This window comes from Hordeum vulgare, chromosome 1H (assembly GCF_904849725.1).
Source record: "Hordeum vulgare subsp. vulgare chromosome 1H, MorexV3_pseudomolecules_assembly, whole genome shotgun sequence".
Taxonomy (NCBI): Eukaryota; Viridiplantae; Streptophyta; class Magnoliopsida; order Poales; family Poaceae; genus Hordeum; species Hordeum vulgare.
The window spans coordinates 283692324-283709892 of NC_058518.1; the positions used below are offsets into that span (position 1 = coordinate 283692324).

The window sequence follows — 17569 nt, forward strand, 5'->3', positions numbered from 1 at the left end:
CCAGCCTGGGCCCCACCGGTCACCGATGGTTGGTGGGCGTCGCTGTTGGCTGTGCGGTCCGGCGCAGGTGATCCACTGGGGCGCCCGGCCAGGCCACTGCAGCAGCGAAGCGGGCGCCTCCAATCTCCCTATCTAATGGCCGGGAAGACATCCAAAGAACTCGCCATAATTCCAAACCACTGTGCCGCTGTAGCACACCACTCCCTCCCTCCTCGTCCTCGTCCTCCCTCAAGAACACGGAAAAAATCGGGGCCTTTTGGGTTCCGGACACCAGGGATTCGATATTTATTCTGTTTACTTTTGACCGGCGCGACGGTTCTTGGGCTTGGGATGGAGTTGCAGGGGGCCTGGGGAGGGCAGGGGAGGCGGCGTCGCCTGATGTAGATTTCCCTTTTTTTCTTTTCCTCTGCTCGCTTTGTTTATCGTTCCGGCTCTGGGCGTTCACATTTCTCGTGATCCGCCAATTGGAGGGAGGCCATGCGCGCGGGCCAAACAGGTGCTTGCCTTTGTTGCTTTTCATGATTCGGTCCAGTTTATTTGCTCTTTTCTTTTGATGATGATGGAACAAGGATTGCGTGTGGAGTTCGGTTCCCGTTCGGGGTCTGCGAATTTGATGGAGGGCGGTTTGATGGCAGGTCTGCTCCTGTGTTGGAACAAGTGATCGCATTTCCTGGCGGTGGTTTTGGGTGGAGATGAAGGAGGTGGGCGCGGAAAGGTGCCTGGACCCGCAGCTGTGGCACGCCTGCGCGGGCGGCATGGTGCAGATGCCGCCGGCGCGCTCGCGCGTCTACTACTTCCCCCAGGGCCACGCCGAACACGCCAACGGCGGCGGCGCCGCCGAGCTCGCGGCGGCGGTCGGCCCGCGTCCGCTGCCGGCCCTCGTGCTCTGCTGCGTCGCAGGGGTGCGCTTCTTGGCTGATCCGGACACGGACGAGGTGTTCGCCAAGATCCGGCTGGTGCCCGTCGGCCCCGGCGAGGCTGGGTTCCGGGAGCCAGAGGGGCTCGGCCCGCTCGGGAGCGACCCGCCGGAGGCGCGCGAGAAGCTCTCCTCCTTCGCCAAGACGCTTACGCAGTCCGACGCCAACAACGGCGGCGGCTTCTCGGTGCCGCGCTACTGCGCGGAGACCATCTTCCCCAAGCTTGACTACAGGGCTGACCCGCCGGTGCAGACGGTGCTCGCCAAGGACGTGCACGGGGAGGTGTGGAAGTTCCGGCACATCTACCGGGGCACGCCGCGCCGGCATTTGCTCACCACGGGATGGAGCACCTTCGTGAACCAGAAGAAGCTCGTCGCGGGGGACTCCATCGTCTTCCTGCGCACCGAGCACGGGGAGCTCTGCGTCGGCATACGCCGCGCCAAGAGGGTCACCTGCGGGGGCATGGAGTGCATATCCGGCTGGAACGCACCTGGGTATGGGGGCTTCTCGGCCTTCCTCAAGGACGAGGAGAACAAGATGATGAATGGTGGCCCCGCTGGTTACGTCAAGGGCAGGGGGAAGGTGAAGATCGCCGATGTCGTGGAGGCGGCCACCCTCGCCGCCAACAGCCAGCCATTTGAGGTAGTCTACTACCCGAGAGCTAGCACGCCGGAGTTTGTTGTCAAGGCCGCGGCGATGCAGGCTGCCATGAGGATCCACTGGTGCCCTGGCATGAGGTTCAAGATGGCCTTTGAGACCGAGGATTCCTCAAGAATTAGCTGGTTTATGGGGACCATATCTTCTGTTCAGGTTGCCGATCCACTCAGATGGCCGAATTCACCATGGAGACTTCTTCAGGTTTGCTCGCTCTGATGATATCCATACTTGCACTCCATCCTTTCTTCTCAATAAAGATGCATACTACTACTACTAGTTACATTACATGGAACTGCAAGGGATGAATGCACTGCATCATTTACACAACATAAGTATGAAGGCTTCTCATTCAGATGCCTTAAATGGTAGTACTAGTACTCCCTCCTTTTCAAAATATAAGTCTTTTTAGAGATTTCAATACTGACGACTACATACACATGTATATAGACATACTTTAAAGTGTAGATCGCTATTTTTATTTCGTATGTAGTCCGTAGTGAAATCTCTAAAGAGACCTATATTTAGAAACAGAAGAAGTAGAAGTTAAGGTACTAACATGCAAAACATGACCAGCTTTCCGCACAATGTTGCCAAATTAATAGTAATTCGTAATAATAATGATTCCCTAACCCCCTGATATCAACAGATTAACCTATTAATTAGTTCAATAACTGGCATAGATTTACTGGAGTAAAACATCGCATCGTCCTTCGATTCCTTCTGACTTTGTATGAATCGGTGGAACAATCAATAAAGCTGTTGGAATACGGCATTCACAATCACATAGTAGTTATGGAGGAAAAGGCTTGTGGTCCTTTAGTTGCTTTGCTGGTTTCCAAATTTGGATTATCAGTTTGCATGTTCTTCAAGTACCAGCTCTCTTCTTTCTCAATAGTGGGCTCCTGAACTTCCTTATTCCTTTTAGTATGACATCCGAATTTCTTGAATACTACACCACCATTTTTCGAGAAAACGCAAAAAGCATTTGCGTTTCGTTTCACTGAAACCATCGGTTGCTCAAATGTCACAGCTTGATGTTCGTTCTTGAGCACCCAACATGAAGCATCCAAAGGGCATGGGAATGGTTGGCAAACTTTGAACTAGAAACATAATCATTAGCATGGTTATGTGTGACTAATGTAGATGACAAGCTATTTATCTAATTACATTAACCTGGGACCAGAAAAAATTGTACACAAATCTAATGAAATGCCGTACACAGTAGAAGGGTCAAACTTTTGCCTACAACAATCTACAAGCTACATCATCTGTCAGATTTGTTCAGTTTCTCTTATGGAGATCGGAGTCCTCGTTACCAACAGCTTGATTTCTAGTCATTCGTTTGTTTCAAAGCCCCATCTATCAGGACTCCATCCTAGTTCTTGCATAGTTTTTTTTACAGCCTCATAATCAAATGCAATAAAGTTGGTGTAGAATACTGCATGTTACTGTAATAAACACCTGATGCTGGTACTACGAGTATTAGACTTCAAATGTGGGTAGTGAATTAATATGATGTTCATGTAGTATGGCGATGATCCATGTATAAACTGTTGTTGCCGAAGGTATTTGATCCTCCCTCTACCTGAATGTCCTACCGTGCATTTGTGTATCTGATCCGTCCCGTGCTCCAACCATAAGGTTTCTGTCTGTACCTTGGGTAACAGATGCTAAACCACTGCAATTGGTACATTTGGCAGTTCAACATAACATGCTAGCTCTATTTATCTATTAGTTTTAGCTCTCTCAGCCGTTTATGCATAATTGCTACTTCATGGAATCTTATCTCAACGTTTATGTTATCCACCTATGTAGGATAGTGAAGGGCGTCTTAGTAGTAGTAGTGAGATAGTGGAGGTTTATGTTTTCATCATTGTCATCAGTTATATCAGTTTTAATGCTAAAATGGGTCATCAATTTTAGTTGGCGTTGTGCTACTTTGCGCATCTTAGTTCTTCAAGCACCAGGGCACTTTTTGTTTTATCGATTACAGTAAGTCTCTTTATTAACATGGTTCATGGTTGCAAAATTCTTGCAGGTCACATGGGATGAGCCAGACTTGTTACAGAATGTGAAATGTGTGAGCCCATGGCTTGTGGAACTTGTATCAAGCATTCCACCAATCCATTTGGGACCATTTTCCCCACCACGAAAGAAGTTACGGGTTCCCCAGCATCCTGATTTTCCATTGGATGGCCATCTGTTCAATCCAATTTTCCATGGGAACCCACTTGGTCCTAGCAACAGCCCCCTATGCTGTTACTCGGACAACAACTCTCCTGCAGGCATACAGGGAGCCAGGCATGCTCAATTTGGTTTACCATTAACAGACCATCAGCTTAATAAGCTGCACCTTGGTCTGTTCCACGGCGGCGGTTTTAACGGGCTTGACGCACTAACCCCGTCTTCCCGGATACCTAAGGGCTTGGTGCTCAGCAGCGCACCCGCCCATGACAGTGTCTCTTGTTTGTTGACAATCGGTACACCACAGAGCACAGAAAAATCTGTTGACAGAAAGACACCACATATAATGTTGTTTGGAAAGGCTATTCTTACGGAGCAGCAGATGACTTCAAGTGGATCAAGAGAGACGCTCTCCTCGGGGGCTACTGGAAACAGTTCACCTATCAGTGCTGCACTGAAGGCAGGAAATACGTCTGATGGTTCGGGTTCATCGATTTGCATTGGATTCTCATCCCAAGGTCATGAGGCTTCTGACCTCGGACTGGAGGCTGGGCACTGCAAGGTATTTATGGAATCGGAGGATGTTGGTCGCACCATTGACCTTTCTGTCTTTGGGTCATACGACGAATTGTATGGCCGTCTGGCTGACATGTTTGGGATCGACAAAGAAGAAATAACAAGCCATCTTCGTTACCGTGACACAGCTGGTGCCGTCATGCACACTGGTGGATTACCATTCAGGTGAGAAGCCCCTTATGATATGAGCAGTATTCTTTAACTCGTGCGCGCGCAATAACATCTTGTTCATCTTCTAATGTTCCAGTAATATTGTAGTGACATATATATATATATATATATATACATACATATCTAATGCATTCTCTACATGTTAACAGCGACTTCATGAAAGTAGCACGGAGGCTGACGATAACAAGTGGCGACAAGGGTGGGCTGGCTAAACCCCTCATCGAATGCATGGTTCAGCGGGTGTGATATCTTGATGAACTCCAGCATGAGTTTCGTCGAGAGAATATCAAGCCTAGAGTGAAGGAACTGCTGCTCTCTATATGTGTTTTTATTAGCGTTTGTTTACCCGTGCTGTTAAGCGGAACCGCGTCGCTGGTACAATCTTGTGGATTGCGTTTTAATATGGTACTGTACTCGCTGTTTTTGTCTGCTACCTGTTGAGCGGACCTGCTGTGTTTTGCTGTTTGTTGATTGCCCAAGTTAAGGGTTGTCATCATCTTTGCAGCTGAGTTGGACCTGTGTTAGCTTTTTAATATGTTTTGCTGGACGTATTTGCTTGGAATAAAGTTTCAGTTGGGTCTTTGGAAATTAAATGTTTGACGAGGATTTCTTGGTGTTTTTTTTTCTCTTACGTTGGGACGCTGTTTCTTGGCCATTGCTGCATCTTTTCTTGGCTGGAACAAGTTGCGATGGTGGTACGAGAGGCTAGCCTGGCGTAGACGCTATATGCATGACCCATCCATCTAGAGTAGCTCCAAGCCGCACGGCATGGTGATGGATGGGGTTGTCATGCGCGTTCCGACGTCGCCATCTCTCCGTCAGACACAACTTGTTTTGTTTTGTTTTGGGCGGGTAGTTGCGCGAGCCGAAGCGCCTCCCTCGGCCGGAGCTGTGACGCGAGAAAAACGGCGCGAGGAAGGAGAGGATCGGAGCGAGCGGAGGGGACGGGGCCACCCTCGACCTCGAGTCGACTAGGCTGGACACGCCTCTCCGGCTTGTGGGTCTGGCTGGCTACAAAGTCGTCCTAGTGTGGTGTTGGCGCTACACCGTCGCTGGCACGCTAGGAACGGCACCGGTTGCCGTCCTAGGTTGAGCTGTTTAACTGACACAATTGCTCTGTACCGCCGTGTCCGTGATAATGACGACCCCGCCGGCCGGCCTCATGGCCCAACACTCGCATCGGTCTCTCGCGTTCCAACAAGTCGTAGGGTTCATCATGTAGGATGCTAACGGCGTTTAGCCCATTTATTGGTCTAACAGTTCAAGTTTTTTTGTTTTCTGGATAAACCAACTATGGAGCTAAGAGCATCTCCAACAGCCGCGCTTCGTCCGGCGTCTAAAAAATTGATTTACAGCGCCCATCGCCAGGTTTGGCGCGCAGCGCTAGTTCCAGCAGCCGTGCTGAAAAGCAGCGCGGGCGCGCAGCTCCAGCAACGCGTTAAAATATAGCGCGCGAACAGTCGACGTCTCACATTTCTTGTAATTTAGACACAAAATAAATTTCACACATTCTTACAAAACAAAGACATGGCATATAACAAATAGTTCAACAATACAACAGATAGTTCAACAATACAACAAATAGTTCAACAATACAATAATACAATAAATAGTTCAACAATACAACAATACAATAAATAGTACTTGTTGGACGTTCCAAGCCCACCACTCCTCAATGAGATCATTCATGAGTTCATTATGCGTTGCTGGACGTCGAATGGCATGATAGGATGCAACAGAACGGGCCATCCTTTCAGCCCTCCGCCGCACTCGCACGGGATGTCCCAAGAGCTCATAGTTAGAGTAGTCTACATCTTGACAACACTCATCCTCGATGATCATGTTGTGCATGATCACACAAGCGTGCATAATGTACCAAAGCATTTTTTGATCCCAAAATCTAGCCAGTCCTCTCACAATAGCAAATTAGGCTTGCAAAATCCCAAAAGCTCTCTCCACATCTTTTCTAGCCGCCGCCTGAGCATTGTGGAAATCAAGATTTTTCTTACCTTCCGGTTTTTTCAACGGCTTCACAAATGTTTGCCACTTTGGATAGATGCCATCCGCAAGATAGTAGTCATAGTTGTATGTACGGCCATTAGCTACAAACTGCACCGGTGGCAGTTCACCATTTGCAATCTTATTCATCAGTGGTGATCGAATGACAACGTTGATGTCATTCAAAGATCCAGGCATTCCAAAAAAAGCATGCCAAATCCAAGTCTCTTGATCGGCCACCGCTTCAAGGATTATAATGCAACCCTTTTTTTATACGTGGAATTGGTCATGCCATGCCTTTGGGCAATTCTTCCAACTCCAATGCATGCGATCTATTGAGCCAAGCATACCTGAGAACCCGCGAGCTTTGTTCATCGCAATAGCCTTGCGACGTCTTCAACATTGGGAGATCTCAGGTACTCCGGGCCAAACACTAGCACAATTCCGACCGCGAAGCGCTGAACACACATGGTGACTTGGCTCTCACCCATGGCCAAGTGATCATCAACTAGATCAGCGTGAATACCGTATGCCAACATACGCAAAGCGGCTGTCACCTTCTGAAAGGTGCTATGCCCGAGCTCTCCGGCAACATTCCTCCTCTGCTGAAAAAACTGGTCATGGCTCGCTAGTTTCTCTGCAATGTGCCTGAACAACTCTGTGCTCATCCTAAAACGGCAACGAAAGTACGACTCGGGGTATGTGGAATTCTCCACAAAATAGTGTCTTATCAATCTGTTGTGGGCATCAATCATATCCCTCCAAATTTTCTGCCGATCCATAACCGAACCACCGTGCTTCGGTTTTTTATTGATGTGCAAAGCTAGGATCATTGCAAGATCCTGCTCCTCTTCCATATCAAATTCTTCTTCGGAAGAATCATATGCCGAACTCATCTAAAATGTTCAAAACTAGGCTATAAACAACATGCACCAAAATTCATGTAAAAAATGTGAAGTTGGAAGCAATACATACCTTGCGGACCTTTTGTCGAACACCTTGCGGGCGCCAAGCGGCAGTGGGCGCCCGACGTTGCTCGTCGGAAGACTGTAGTGCGCGACGGGCGGCGCTGACGAGAGAGAGGGGGGGAGGAAGCCGCGGCCGCGCGGGGAGAGACCGGGAAAGCGCCGGAACGGTCGCCGGAAAAACGGGGGTGACGAGGGCGGCGACGGCGGCGCGGCTGGATGGGTAGGTGAAGTTTCGCGCGAGCGCTCGAGAGTTCAGTGCGCTGGAGCGAGCGCAGCAAGTAAGCGGTGCGCGATGTCGTTTCCTTCCGCGCGCTGAATTACATATGCCGCACGCGCCGTTTTTGCGCGTCCGCTGAAACGCTCGGAACGGTAGCGCGCTAAAATGACTACGTTTTCAACGCGGCTGTTGAAGATGCTTTAAATAAACAAAAAATGCAGCGCTGTTTACCACGCCATTTACATCCCTAGGTCCATGGTTACTTTTCCCAACTTTTTATCCTCTTGATGACGTAGGGTTGCAGTTCTGTTTTCTTTTCATTTAGCATGGCTACTGTTCCTCAAACATTATATCTGTGAATTCGTGGACATTTCTTCAAAAAAAATTTCATGCATATTTTTTGAATTCACAATTATACTTGGAAATCACAAAAAATATTTGAATTTTGCTACATTTCTCGTATTTCTGAACATATTTATTATTTCATAATTGTTTTGAATTGTGAACATTTTATGATTTCATGAATAGTTTTTGAACTTATGAACATTTGCAAACTCATGAACAATTTTTAAACCCGTGAACATTTCCTGAATTTGTGATTTTTATAACTCATGATATTTTTTGAAATCGTGTTTTTCTTAAATTAATAAAAATTTAAACCAACAAAAAATAAAATGAAAACTAGGAAATATGTGCTCGAACAAGTACGCGTACATGAGCGGAGCGAGCCAGCACAACACTGATACGTGCACCCTGTGCCTAGCCCAGTATCTTGTTAGTGATCGCTCCATCTAGATCGCAACAGGTGATATATGGGACTAAATAGCTGTCGCATGGTTAGCCCAGCCGCCGCCACATGTCACACGAAGCATGATTTTTCCTTTTCTGCATGCATTTTTGGATATATTTTTTGTTATTGAATTTTGCTTGAATTTTCTAGTTTTTTCCGGAATAATGAACTTTGTTTCTCACATAAAGCATGCCGTGCGAAAAAGAAAATTTGTGTTTCACGGTGAAGCACAACTGTCCTTTCGAAAAGTCTTCCAAAAAATGAAAAGCACAGTTGATGTACAGTTGTGCGACTTGAAAAAAAACACAGTAGTGCTTCGCGGTGAATTACAGCTGGCCTTACTTGACCGACCATAGACCCTGTTCAATAAGTGAAACACATTAGCCGTCCGCTCTCCGGGAAAATAGAAAGCACATTTGGGCATCGTGTGAAGTACAGTTATAATTTCACGTGAAAAGTGCGGTTCCAAAAAAGGAGGCACGGTTGTGCTTCTTGGTTTCTGTTTTTCTTTTTAGTTTTTCCTCGCTTATTTTTCCTTTTCTCATAATTTAGTTTGTCCATACCAATTAACATGGGACTTAGCACTAGTAGAAAAAGGTTTATTTGTCCCGGTTTCAGAGGTTTATTAGCCCCGGTTTCGAAACCGGGACTAATCGGTCGGGACTAAAACCCGAAACCTTTAGTCCCGGTTCGCTTACCAACCGGGACAAAAGGGTTTCCACATGGCCGCTGCGGGAGCCCGGGCAGAAGGGCCTTTAGTCCCGGTTTGTCACACCAACCAGGACAACATGACATCCACGCGTCAGCATCCGGCGACGTTAACTACTATACATATGGAGAGAATATGACGGTAGCTAATAAGAAAATGAAGAAAACCATCTACAATCCCTAACATCTTTTACAATGTCTAACATCATCTACCTAAGATTCAGTCATAAATAGCTCACATGGTATTCTCCGTCTTTAGGTATGACGTGGTCAAGAAAGAATCCCGCCAATTCCTTTTGAATTGCTCATATGCCATCATCTGATAGGGGTTCATCCCGCTTCTTCTAGATCTAATTTAAAAAAAGGGGTCAATACATGCATATATATAAATAAAACTCAACACAATTGATGGTAATATATATAAAAAAATTGTGAATATTATTTACGTACTTCAAATTGTTTGTCAGAGATGCCGTGCCGAGAGGTCGAGAGGCGAATGAACTCGCATACGTAGTATGCACATTTTCTAGTCCCAGCTACCTGGTACAAGCACTTTACGAGAATATAGTTCAATCAAACTGATAAGCAAGCATGGTAATGATATATTGATGAAAATTTGAATCAATTAGAGATGCACGGAACTAGCTAGTACTACTTACCGGGGGTGCGTAAATTGTAACTCTTTGTTTAGACCAGTAGACTTTAAGGTGAACTTTTTCCAAACCCTGCCACACAAAGAAAATGGTTACTTGATATCAGGAAATTAACGAAAGGTTGCATGCCGGTATGATCCCGATATTGACTGAACTTATTTCTTGAGCATTGCAGTCATGTCCGCATAATCCTCGGGTTCTTTACGCCTCGAGTCTAAGACAGTTACTTTTACCCTGTCAAGCTTAATGGATAGCAGAATAAAGTGGTAACTGTGCACGCATATATAACTCATCAATTACATTTACTAAACCTCGAGTAAGCGAAACCGAGTATACAGAGAAGACATCAACACTTACTTGAAGTTGTAAGGAAAGAGTATTTCCCTTTTGTTTTGATTTGCAAGCAACGAGTTTAGCAAGCTAACCTCGGTATCTTTGGTTTCATTTCGTACCGACAATACATTTACAGCTTCTGGGCTAATGAACCCAACGTCGAAGATTCCTGCTTTTTTAATTCGACAATCTTCAATCTGCATAATATATATAGTGAAGATAATTATATATACATGCAATGAACGAGCTGAGCTAGAAACTTAACTATAGAAGTAATACTTACAAACAGTAGGAAGTCAGAAGTTGCTTGTCGAGGGCCAGTTGATTTTATAACTGAAATAACTCCTCAAATTGAACAAGCATCACTGAAGTTCCAATGAAATTGTGATCTTTTTTCACTACCATATAGAAAGCGTCTTTCCCAGACCCCCTACAGATGTTCATGTACCACTCATGCAATTCGTGCATTCTCGATGTTAGAGGAGGATGACCAGGTTTGACGAGAGGCTTCCCGTGCCCGTATTCATATTTTCCTTTATTTGTTACCTCAGCTATATCAAAAAATACTGAATCCTTCATGTAATCACCAGGATTGGTACCGGGCAGCAACTCCGGATCATTAGCGACGACGATATCGCTAGACACCTTGAGCGGGGGCGGGGGGGGGGGGGGGGGGGGGGGGGGGTGGCACGATTGCTTCTTCTGTTGGCCGAGCTGGGGAATTGTTTTTCCACTTCTTCGTTTTGCTAACCTTGCATCACTGCTAGCCGCCATAGCGTCGACGGAGTCTGTCTTCCGCTTGAGAGAAGGAGGAGGAGGCGACATCTTTCTTACTTGTGTAATTTTTGGCGGAGCGGCGACGACGTCTGTCTTCCGCCGTTGCGGAGGAGGCGGACTGCTCCGACACGCCTGTGGAGGAGCCGAAGGAGAAGAACTTCTCTGAGGAGGAGACGAAGGAGGAGGACTGCTATGACGCGCTTGAGGAGGAGCCTAAAGAGGAGGGCTGCTCCGACGCGCTGGAGGAGGAGACGAAGAAGGAAGCGGGGTGCTCTAACGCACCAGAGGAGGAGCCGAAGAAGGAGGCGGACTGCTCCGACGCGCCGGAGGAGCAGTCGAAGAAGGAGGCGGAGTGCCCTCACACGTCGGAGGAGGAGCCGAAGAAGGAGGCGGAGTGCCCTGATCACTCGCCGGAGGAGGATGAGGAGTGGCCTGATCACTCGTCGGAGGAGGAGGGGGAGGAGGAGGAGGAGGAGGAGGCGTCCAGTTTGGAAGCTTGATGTACTCCTTCGGCCATAGACATGTACTCCTCACAACATGAACCATCTTATTCTCCCCTTTACCTGTAGGGTGGTCAAGCTCGAGCTGCTCAAATCCCTCCTTTACTTCATCCACCATCACAAATAGCAAAGCCACGTGGAATCAGAAGGTAGTGAAAAGTTCCGTTGGGTTGAGGAGGTGCAACAAAGTCGATAGCATCCTTGAAAGTGACGTTCCGACACTTTGTCAAAAGATCGCAAGGTTGAGAGCCCGTGATAGTATCCACGGGGTAGCTAGGAGTCGTGAAGTCAGGCTAAACGAGCTCCATGGAAGCCACGTTGCTTCTCCGCTGAGATGGCGGGGTAACTTCTGGGGTAGTTTCGTGCCGCTGAGATGGTTGGTCGGCAGCTCGCTAGCTCTCAAGTTCCTCTAGAATTTGTAGTCTTGCATTGATCTTCTGCATGTTCGTCTAGGGTGCTCCGCTTTCCTCTTTCTCTCTCGGCTTCTGTAATCGGCTGCGTTGGGAAACCCAACCTTCCATGGAATGGAGCCTCGTGTGCCTCATGTTCGTCTAGGGTGCTCAGCATTCCCTAGGGCCTCAGTCAGCTCGTCCTTCTCTTTGTCGGGAAAGAATGTCCCTTCCTGCGCCGCGGTGATACACTTCTGAAGCTTGTTGATGGGTGTTTCAAGTTGCTCGTCCATCCAATGACACTTCCCTGTTTCAGGATCCAAAGTTCCCCAACCCTGAAGAACCAATTCCTTGAACGGTTGGGCCAGTTCCATGTCTGTGGTTGGACCCCTTTAGCAATCAGGTCATTCTCAGCTTTGTCCCACAACAGACGGCCTTTCAGGTAGCCACGTGACCCCGTGTGATGGTGATACTGCTTCTTTGCATCATTGTTCTTGTTTGTCTCTGACATTTTCTTACTCTTGACCGATGTCTTGTAGGCCACAAATGTGGGCCAGTGATCTCTCATCTTCTCAAATGGGCCAACAAATTCTGGAGTCTTCCCTTTGTCGACAAACTTGGATTTCAACTCTTTTTTCCACCTCCTGAATAGATATGCCATCTTCTTAAGAGCACACGCCTTGACCAGTGGCTCTATAACTGGCTTATTCGGATCCTCCTCTCACGGTAGGGTGAAATTTCCTTTAGCGCGGTCCAAAGATCATCTTTCTGCCTATCGGTGACGTAATCACCTTCAGGGACGTCGTCGCCCTTAGGCTTATTCCATTGATTTATGCTGATCGGGATGTTGTCCCTGACAATAGCTCCGCACTGAGCAGAAAATGCGTCCTTGGTCCACTTGGATTCAATCGGTAGGCCATCGTCCGCGAGTGTTGTGATCATGAACTTTTGATCCTTGCCCAACCTTCTCTTCGGGCCTCGTCTTGTTACCGAAGTTTGGCTCAACCCGGACTTTCAATAGCTCCCTCCTCTGTTCGGTCACCGGAGCCGTCATCATGGTCTACTTCCTCGGGGATTCGGTAGTCACCGAAGCCATCATGATTGTTAGGGCATATTTCTCCTAAGTGGTTTTAGTGATTGATGCCAATTTTTGTGCGGACTAATCTTGTGTTTTGAGCATTTTAGACTATTCTCTTCTAGGCACAAGATGACTCGACGCCCCTCGGAGGTTCTCGAAGACGGACTTTATTCTACGTTTCTCTTTTTAGTCTTGAGTTGTAGGAAAGTCTTCTTATTAAGAGGGGGTCCGCGTCGGAAAGGTTTGGGTGGAATCTTCACGTACACTCTTCATGCACCCTCCTATATTCTGGCCACAATGGAGCTACAATATGTGTTTTCAGTGTCTATGCGAAAGGGGTAAGCGGTAATACCGTTGTACCAGCGGTAGTAAATTTTTACTACCGCTCCAAGAGCGGTACTACCGCCCCAGGTGCGGTAGTAATTTCTTACTACCGCTCCAGGGGCGGTACTACCGCCCTCAGTGCGGTAGTATTATTTTACTGCCGCTCTCAGGGCTTTTTTGTATACTTTTCCCCACGGAGGTGTTGGCACGGTAGTATCCCGGTACTACCGTGATTGGTGAGAAGCTGAGCGGTAGTACCGCTCTAGGTAGCGGTAGTACCGCTTGTATTTTTATGTGGTAGATGGGTAACGGGTGGATCTGCCCCCCTACTATATAAAGGTATCTTCTTATTCCTAGAGCTCACCTTTAACCTCTCTAAGCTCCATTGTTGCTCCACAAGCTCATTTTCGCCCGATCTCTCTCCCTAGCCAATCAAACTTGTTGATTTTCTAGGGATTGCTTGAGAAGGCCTTCATCTACACTTCCACCAAAGGATATTTGATCCCCCTACTAATACCTTGCGGATCTTGTTACTCTTGGGTGTTTGAGCACCCTAGATGGTTGAGATCACCTCGGAGCCACATTTCATCGTGGTGAAGCTCCCTGGTCTTGTTGGGAGTCTCCAAGCATTGTGTGGAGATTGCCCCAACCTTGTTGGTAAAGGTTCGATCGCTACCTTCAAGGGCACCTATAGTGGAATCATGACACCTTGCATTGTGCGAGGGCGTGAGGAGAATACGATGGCCCTAGTGGCTTATTGGGGAGCATTGTGCCTCCAGACCGCTCCAACGGAGACGTACTTCCTGTCAAAGGGAAGGAACTTCGGTAACACATCATCGTCTTCATTGGTTCCACTTGTGGTTATCTCTTACCTTTACTTTGTATTTATTGTTGTTGTAGAGTATCTCTTACTTGCTTCTTTACTCTTTGTAAGTAGCATCATATAGGTTGCTCACCTAGTGTCATTTTAGAGAACCTTTATGTTGCTAATCCTAATTTGTTAAGAAAAGCTAAAAACTGGTAGTTGCCTATTCACCCCCTCTAGTCAACCATATCGATCCTTTCAATTGGTATAAGAGCCACGTCTCTTTATTAAGGGTTTCACCACCCGAAGAGTATGGAAGATGATGAGGGAGTTCCTCGTGGGCAACCCGAGGCCATGGCCTTGACTTCGGTCACAAGGGACGACTTGAATACGGCTATGGCCGCCCTCAAGACGTCCCTGACGAACGAAGTCAAGACCATGCTTAAAGAGTTAATTAAGGGAATTAAAGGTTCACCCGAACTGGCGTTGGTGGTTAAAACCGCCAACACAGATTCAGAGGCCGATTCCTCTAAGGAAACGGCTAAAGGTATGCGACCTTCTTCCCCTCTCGAAAATAATGGGACTGGAACCTATGCCTCAGTTCCACCTCCCATGGTCTATGGAGGACCTGTTCCCACACCGCGTCTTAACCCTACTGGTCCTCCTCCTAAGCTTGTAAAGGGTGATTTTGCTAACTGGGTATTTTCTATTAAGTCTCATTTGAATCACAGCTCAACAAATTTATGGAGAATCATCGAGCAAGGCTATTATCCTCATGACCCAAGCAACCTCACTCCAAGAGAAGAAGCGGACAATCAATATAATCACTCTACATTGTTTATTCTACAGTCCGTAGTACCCCCTGAAGATCTTCCTCACTTGCGCCCCTTCACTCTGGCTAAGGACTGTTGGGATCACAATATGGTATTGTACAAGGGAAGCTCAAGCATTCAACGGTCCAACTATGAAGTGGTACTTGATAAGGCCGATGAGTTTGTGATGAAGGAAGATGAGGACCCTCGTGATCTCTATCAAAGGGTGACTGCTATTGCTGTTGCTCTCAAGGATCATGGGAGCAAGGATGTGGATGACACATGGATCAAGCGCAAGGCCATCATGCCTTTCAACAAAGCCATGTCATCAGTCATTCGCCAACGACCAGATTTCCACTCCTTGTCTTCCAGTGAGGTGTTGGATGAATTCATTGCAATGTTAATCATGAACGAGACCGCTGACAATGCACTTGCTCGAGTTCGGTCAAAGACAGCTTCACCCAACCTTGCTTTAAAGGCAAAGGTTGCTTCTGAAGAAGAAGAAGAGGATGAGGAAGTGGAGAGCTGCCCTGAAAACACTAAGTATGCTTATCACGAGCACATGGCTCTTGTGTCAAGGCAATTCTGGGGCAACAAGAGGAACTCAAGACCCAACTTCACCAAGAACAACTCAAGTGGGTTCAAATCCAAGCAACGAGTGAGGACATGCTATAACTGCGGTAATGTGAGTCACTTCGTGGCAGAATGTCCCTATGAGAAGAGGGAAGACAACGGGGGCAAGCTCATTCGCAAAGACAAAACCAAGTCATTCCCAAACAAGAACAACTTTGTCAAGAAACCCCACCCAAAGGGTATGGTGGCACTTCAAGAGTACCCCTCCAATGATGATGACGATGACGATATGGTGGCAACTGCGACTGTCGCCATTGCCACCCCTTCTCCCAAGAATGTGTCTCTCTTCAATGCCCCCAACAATAACCACATCGTCAAGTGCCTCATGGCCAAAGGTATTGATCAGGTAACACCCAGCATTAAGACCAACATCACTACTGCTCCTTCATTATTGAATCGTGTTGATGATAGTGACGTTGTGGAACTTAATGAGCATGATCTTGACAAATTTGTGTGTACAATCAAAGGAGAAACAAAGAAGCACTTTGTTGTTCTTTTGGAACAACTGGGTGAGGCTAATGACCTCATCGACTCTCATGAGGAGACCATCTTCGAGCTGCAAGGACATAGTCGTGACTATGCCAATGAGATTGCTGAACTATCTATTGCACTAGAAAAGGAGCGCACTCTTTGTATGGCTCTTGAGGAGTCATAGAATGATGACTGTGCTAAATTGCAAAAGGAACTAGATCATGCTACTATTCTTACTCGTATGCTTAAGTCTGAAAAGGATGCTCTTGGGGTTGGCCATGACAGACTCAAAGTGGAGTTTGACACACTTGACAAGGCTCACAAGGTCTTGAAAGGTGCTCATTTCTCACTGAAAGAGTCTCATGATCAACTCCAAGCAAAGCTTACCAAGGAAATCTCTACTTGTCCTCCTTTCGTTTTAATTGATAATGCTTGTACAACTAACCCTTGTTGTGAGCATGTACATCTTGTGGAGGAAAATGCCAAGTTAAAGGATAAACTTGAGAAGGGCCTTGCGTCATGCATCCAAGGCGAGAAGAACCTGAACGACCTCTTGAGCAATCAAAAGGGTGTGGTAGGAAAGGAGGGACTTGGACTTACATCCAAGTCAAAAAGAAAAAGGAAGAACAGGAACAAATGATCCCCTACCCTCATGGACATCTTTGTCAAAGAGGGCGAAGGGACTCAGGAGGTGAACAGGAACAAGGTGGAAAATGGTAGCGTCAAGAAGGACAAAACCATTCCTACCAACACAGCCGGCAAACTCAATCCTTCCTATGTTTTATGTCGTGCTGGTGATGGGCATGTTTATGCCAGATTTGTTGGTTCTTACTATGAGTTCATTGAATGGGCTATTTGGATTCCTAAGACCCTTATCTCTAACATTAAATGACCCATTCAAAAATGGGTACCTAAAACCAAGCCTTGATCTATTGCAGGAGTTTGCTTCCGGTGGGGTGACATGGTTGCTCGATAGTGGAGCAACAAATCATATGACCGGAAGCAAGGACTTAGTGGTGGATGTGAATCCTTCCCCATCTATGCCCACCCATGTCCAATTCACCGATGCATCATCATCAAAGGTATTGGGATTTGGTAAGGTGGTCATCTCTCAAGAGTTATCTATTGAGAAGGTCATGCTTGTTGAGTCCCTTGCTTACAATTTACTTTCGGTTCATCAACTTGCAATTATGGGATTTTCCACATTCTTTAATCTTGATACTGTGGTCCTTTTGTGGAGCAAGACTCTTAAAGTAGCCTATGTTGGATATGTCAAAAATGGTCTCTATGTGGTTAACTTTTCAAAGCGACCTGCTAAGACTGCGACTTGTCTAATGGTTAAAGTTGATGTGGGCTGGCTTTGGCATCGCCGACTATCTCATGTCAATATGAGATCTTTGCAAAGTCTCCTCAAAGGGGACCGTATTCGTGGACTAACAAATGTGAGTTTTGCCAGAGATCGTGCTTGCAGTGCCTGCATTGAAGGAAAGATTCATGAAACTGCTCATCGTCCAACGACTCTCATTTACACTAAGAGGCCGTTGGAGCTTCTTCATATGGATCTCTTTGGTCCTCCATCATTTGATAGTCTTGGGGGCAGAAATTACT

The 17569-nt window shown here is 46.9% G+C and overlaps 1 protein-coding gene across 1 annotated transcript; it reads left to right on the plus strand.

The window, feature by feature from the left end:
- Positions 1 to 384: 384 nt before the first annotated feature.
- LOC123431291 (auxin response factor 22-like) lies at positions 385 to 5093 on the plus strand. The gene is made up of 4 exons (XM_045115116.1): positions 385 to 496; positions 636 to 1775; positions 3613 to 4499; positions 4655 to 5093. Exons 2-4 carry the CDS (start codon positions 693 to 695, stop codon positions 4749 to 4751), a joined length of 2067 nt encoding a protein of 688 aa, XP_044971051.1. The 5' UTR covers positions 385 to 496; positions 636 to 692; the 3' UTR covers positions 4752 to 5093.
- The last annotated feature ends 12476 nt before the right edge of the window (positions 5094 to 17569 follow it).

What these genes read in the sequence shown, in the direction of transcription:
- LOC123431291 (XM_045115116.1), top strand. Translation starts at nt 693, where the DNA reads ATGAAGGAGGTGGGCGCGGAAAGGTGCCTGGACCCGCAGCTGTGGCAC. An exon ending in CACCATGGAGACTTCTTCAG is followed by an intron (nt 1,776 to 3,612) that starts GTTTGCTCGCTC and finishes AAATTCTTGCAG; the next exon opens with GTCACATGGGATGAGCCAGA. An exon ending in ACTGGTGGATTACCATTCAG is followed by an intron (nt 4,500 to 4,654) that starts GTGAGAAGCCCC and finishes ACATGTTAACAG; the next exon opens with CGACTTCATGAAAGTAGCAC.